Source organism: Cucumis melo, chromosome 11, assembly GCF_025177605.1.
Source record: "Cucumis melo cultivar AY chromosome 11, USDA_Cmelo_AY_1.0, whole genome shotgun sequence".
Lineage (NCBI taxonomy): Eukaryota > Viridiplantae > Streptophyta > Magnoliopsida > Cucurbitales > Cucurbitaceae > Cucumis > Cucumis melo.
Genome location: NC_066867.1, coordinates 27,453,384 through 27,457,986, shown reverse-complemented (window position 1 = coordinate 27,457,986; position 4,603 = coordinate 27,453,384). Strand labels below are relative to the sequence as shown.

Genomic DNA, 4,603 nt, shown 5'->3' with positions numbered 1-4,603 from the left:
CTCAAATACAAATGAGTTAAATGACTTAGGAATGTAAATGTACACCAATAACTTAGTAACATATTAAGCCTTTTCCAAACAACTCCAAACACTCTTCAATTAACGCTTACAAAACTCGATTCTTCAAATCATAATAGTTACAAAGCCTCAATATTTCTTCATGTCTTTCCATATTCAACGTTTTCTGTTTATGTACAATCAAGTTCACAAACCAAATTATTAACTTAAATTATGTTAAATTACTACAACCAAGTCTAGTTCTTTTTTGTTGTCTTATTTTGTCAATTTTCCATTTCTTTTTTATCTTATATTATATTATCACTGATAAGTACTAAAAAAATAAAAATATGTGCTGAGTTTCTGATAACAGATTTTCCTCTCTCCCGCGTTTCTCTCTCTACCTTCGCAGGGCTTCCTCATCGGCAATGGCGACTTCCATTTCGCGATCTTCCATTTCTCCCTCTCCCCAGTATATTCGCACCAGATCATCGCCGTCTTATCGCCGGACTTACTTAATCCTTGATTCTCACTATTGCTGGAAGCGCCTTTCCCGTTCTTCTCGATGTTTTTCTGTTCTTCATGGAGGCGGTGGCAAGAATTCCCGGTTCGTTGATACGCAGAGTGCCATGGAGGATTCTCATTTCGAAGTTGTAATCAAAGATCCAAATACGTTACCGAGTACGTTTCTGTGGTTGCTAGCTCTCGTTTTTTAATTTCTGATGTTACTGTAGCGCGTAGTTTAATCGATCTGGTGAATCGTTTTTTGAATTGTTCGTATTACAGGGCCTCTATCATCGACTAAATCCTCTGTCTCTACTGGATCTCGTCTTCGTGTTGCCTACCAGGTGACTATGTCTGTAGCATCCTTGTTGTTGGAAGTTCGTGTGGTGTAGATATGAATGCTGTGTTTGCATTGGAATGATATAATTTTCGTGCGATTTTAGGGGGTTCCTGGTGCATATAGTGAGGCGGCCGCCGGGAAGGCATATCCGAAATGCGAGGCTGTTCCTTGCGAACAATTTGATGCTGCTTTTGAAGTAAGTGATCGAACTGTGAGACGAATTTGGGCGTTTGAAACATTAACATGGCCTTTTGGTTTGCCTTGACTTTGAATTGGTTGCAATGCTCGCATCGTGTGCACTTGACTTTGAATTGTGTGTTTTTCATTTCTTACATTGATTTATTTATCACGGTACATATATATTTTATATACTTGTTGAACAGCTTAATACATCATCAAAGCTTTCTCCACCTCCCAAGTTTCCGAGAATTGGAGGATAAATCGGAATATTAATCTCATTCAATCTTTAGATCCATTATTTTCAGGATAATTGAAATTAGAGACGGTGTTTAAATTGTGATATCATAAGAGCACACTAGACATTGATCATTCATTTGTTTCACTTGATCTGTGCTTTGTATTTTAGAAAGTAGGAATAACATGTAACTCATGTTCAGATAATGGTTAGTCGTGTAGATTTAAGGTATATGATGATAAAAAAAATTCGCCTATCCTTCTTCTCACTGTAGGCTGTTGAGCGATGGATTGTAGACAGGGCCGTATTGCCAATAGAGAACTCGTTAGGTGGAAGCATCCACAGAAACTATGATCTTCTGCTTCGACATAGGCTGCACATAGTTGGTGAGGTAAAATTTGCAGTTCGTCATTGTTTACTTGCCAATCATGGTGTTCAAATCGAGGAACTGAAAAGGGTGCTCAGTCATCCACAGGTAACCAGAACAGTCTTATTAATTTACTCATATAAATCCCCCTCCCCCCTCTCCCTTCCGGCTTAACATGATTCTTGTTCAGGCTCTTGCTCAGTGTGAAAACACATTGACAGGGCTAGGATTGGTGAGAGAAGCAGTGGACGATACTGCTGGTGCTGCAAAGGTACTTTATCTTTGGCTGTTCAATTGCTGCTCCGTTACTGTTATGATATTTTGTCATTTTTTGGTCTATTCTACAGGAAAACTTGTCATTTTTTATTATTATAATGGCTCGATAGTGATTCTGAGAAGGCAAATCAGATTTTTGTTGATGCTTATTTATCAGCAATGCTTATATGAAGTTTTGATGATTGATGATTATATATTCGTATCATCCAAATTTTCATCATTTTGATTGCTGGTTCAGAATGATAGTTGATGAGACTTTTGATATTGTGCAGCATGTTGCTTTTCACAAATTGAAAGATGCAGGAGCTGTTGCTAGCTCGGTGGCTGCGTCCATATATGGCTTGAATATACTTGCTGAAGATATTCAGGTGTTTACTTAAGCATTTAATTATGATTTACTAGCCCATACATTCTAATGCTGCACCGATTACCAATTTTCTTTTCTTCTATTAGGATGACTCTGACAATGTAACTCGATTTCTAATGCTAGCGAGAGAACCCATAATTCCAGGCATTGATAGGCCATTCAAGGTTAGCCTTTCGTATTTTTAGGAGGAAAAGAGTCTCTTCCCTTCTAATTCTTTGCATTCATGTATATGGTGCTTAGAATAAGTACATTGTTGTATGTAATATGCTCGCTTCCTTTTCAGACAAGTATAGTTTTCTCACTAGAGGAGGGTCCGGGAATTCTCTTCAAGGCACTTGCAGTTTTTGCTCTTCGCCAAATCAACCTAACAAAGGTATTTATTTTTGCCCAATGACCATGAGGGCCCTTCTCAAGGCACCTATCATAAAGGTCAAGAGCTAAGAACCACTTGTTTTCTCAAACAGATTGAAAGTCGACCCTTGCGTAACCAACCCTTACGATCATCTGATGATAATGGATATGGATCTTCAAAGTACATCCGCTGCAGCCTTTGCTTCATATTACTTTTACAGCTTTTTTCTTGCCAGTGGTTTGAAAGTTCCCTCCTTTTCTTTTCCCTTTCCCTCTCCTGATGTTTTCTTTTTTCTATACCAGATACTTCGACTATCTTTTCTATGTGGATTTTGAAGCATCAATGGCTGATCAAAATGCACAAAACGCTCTCAGGCATTTAAAGGTAGTTAGCTCAGATCTTCTAAACAATATTCAGGGAATAAATTTTCATACTGATGCGTGATAGGAAATGATAAATTGGCTTAACAGGAGTTCGCCACATTTTTGAGAGTGCTAGGAAGCTATCCAATGGACACTAGTATGCCATGAGAAGTTACAGCCTCCAGAAGACTTGGTATCTCCTATTTCTTTGTTTCTAATTTATGGATTGTGCTTGTATCTCGCAAAACTAGTCCTAGCTATATTGATTTAAATCTCCTCTACCATTCAAATTAACTTATTTACGGCCATTTTTGAGTTTTGATTCTATTATTTATATGGTTGAAGCTTGAAAGATGTATAAGTATGAGTAAATTAATCTAATTTTGTGACTACTTTTATATTATGTCGCTATTTTTTTACCGCTTTGAGCTGATTCTTTTAGGGAAATTCAGCACTAACCTAGTGGCTAGTGTAGATCGTCTTCCTCAGTTCTCAACTTTGAAGAGGGATCGTCGGTTGGCTTTAAGATTAAGCTTGTGGCTCTATGGGTGTATCTCTTTTCACATGAAGATTCAGCTCGATATCCCATAAAACCAGTAGATTTGACTTTGTTGTTCATTCACAGGTTTAGTTCAGTTTACTTCTGCAAATTAATTATTCATTCACTCTATTATACCATTTTGTCTAGAGTTTGGATGTCAGTTTTGTAGTCAATTTTGGTTTGCAAATCTTTTGTTAATTAGTGCAACTCACATATGTTGTGTTTCAATTTTTTTTGTTCATTTTCTATTGAACCATGTAATTTTCTTTGTTTTAGTAGAATGAGATCGGATTAGATCTCGGGTTGGGTGGGGTTTGGTTCTTTGTTTGCCCAACTAACTGTGATTTGGAGGCTAATGCTTGACTTGAGGGATCAGATTGCATAGGGATATGTCCGGAATTATATGTAGTCTTGTCATGGTCCTAATTATTTGATCAGTTTGTTAGAGTTGTGTAGTCATTAATTATAAGCTAGCTTGAGTTTGTTTTTTTAGTAGTGCAAGAGAGGTGGAGCCGTATATCAATTGTGTTACGCTCAATGTTTCTGGAAGTCCTTTCATGTCCGTGCCTAGGCACGAGGTGCAAGTCTTGTTTCATAGTTAGCTGCTCACCTTTTATGAGGGCTCAAGGGTCAAAGTCCTAATTTTGGAGCGTTTCTGTTGTGTGTGTTTTTTTTAATATCAATAATTGAGGGGTTTTTCCTTTTTTATAAACTTAACAAATCAAATTGACTAAATAAAAATAATTTTAAATGACAAAACTGTTGAAATATTTACAAATGTAATAAAATATTACAATTTATCGTCGTGATAGATAGTGATATTTTGTTGTATTTGTAAATATTTTGGTTAATTTTTTATATTTAAAAACAATTCTCGACTAAACCTAAAATACAAATTTTATCGAGTATGGGTCATTTTATTATTGTTATTATTATTGTTGAGTTCTATCTTTTCACTTTTAACTACGTTATCTCTACTTTTAAATAGTACTAGGTAATGTGCCTCGAGAAATAATTTTTTTTTTCTCCACCCTTAGTCTTCAAAAGATTAGTGCGATTTGAGCTTTTAAAAAACACTTTTT

At 36.3% G+C, this 4,603-nt stretch overlaps 1 protein-coding gene across 2 annotated transcripts; it reads left to right on the top strand.

Moving 5' to 3' along the window:
• Positions 1–332: 332 nt before the first annotated feature.
• Positions 333–3,749, top strand: LOC103501911 (arogenate dehydratase/prephenate dehydratase 2, chloroplastic). 2 transcript variants are annotated; one of them, XM_017047605.2, is made up of 12 exons: positions 333–678; positions 784–845; positions 945–1,037; positions 1,531–1,731; positions 1,814–1,894; positions 2,172–2,267; positions 2,353–2,430; positions 2,550–2,639; positions 2,731–2,798; positions 2,921–3,002; positions 3,089–3,173; positions 3,456–3,749. In XM_017047605.2, exons 1-11 carry the CDS (start codon positions 426–428, stop codon positions 3,146–3,148), a joined length of 1,164 nt encoding a protein of 387 aa, XP_016903094.2. In that variant the 5' UTR covers positions 333–425; the 3' UTR covers positions 3,149–3,173; positions 3,456–3,749. The 2 variants fall into 2 exon arrangements, with proteins under 2 accessions (XP_016903094.2, XP_008463896.2); XM_008465674.3 differs by having other exon boundaries at positions 3,423–3,749.
• Positions 3,750–4,603: the final 854 nt, after the last annotated feature.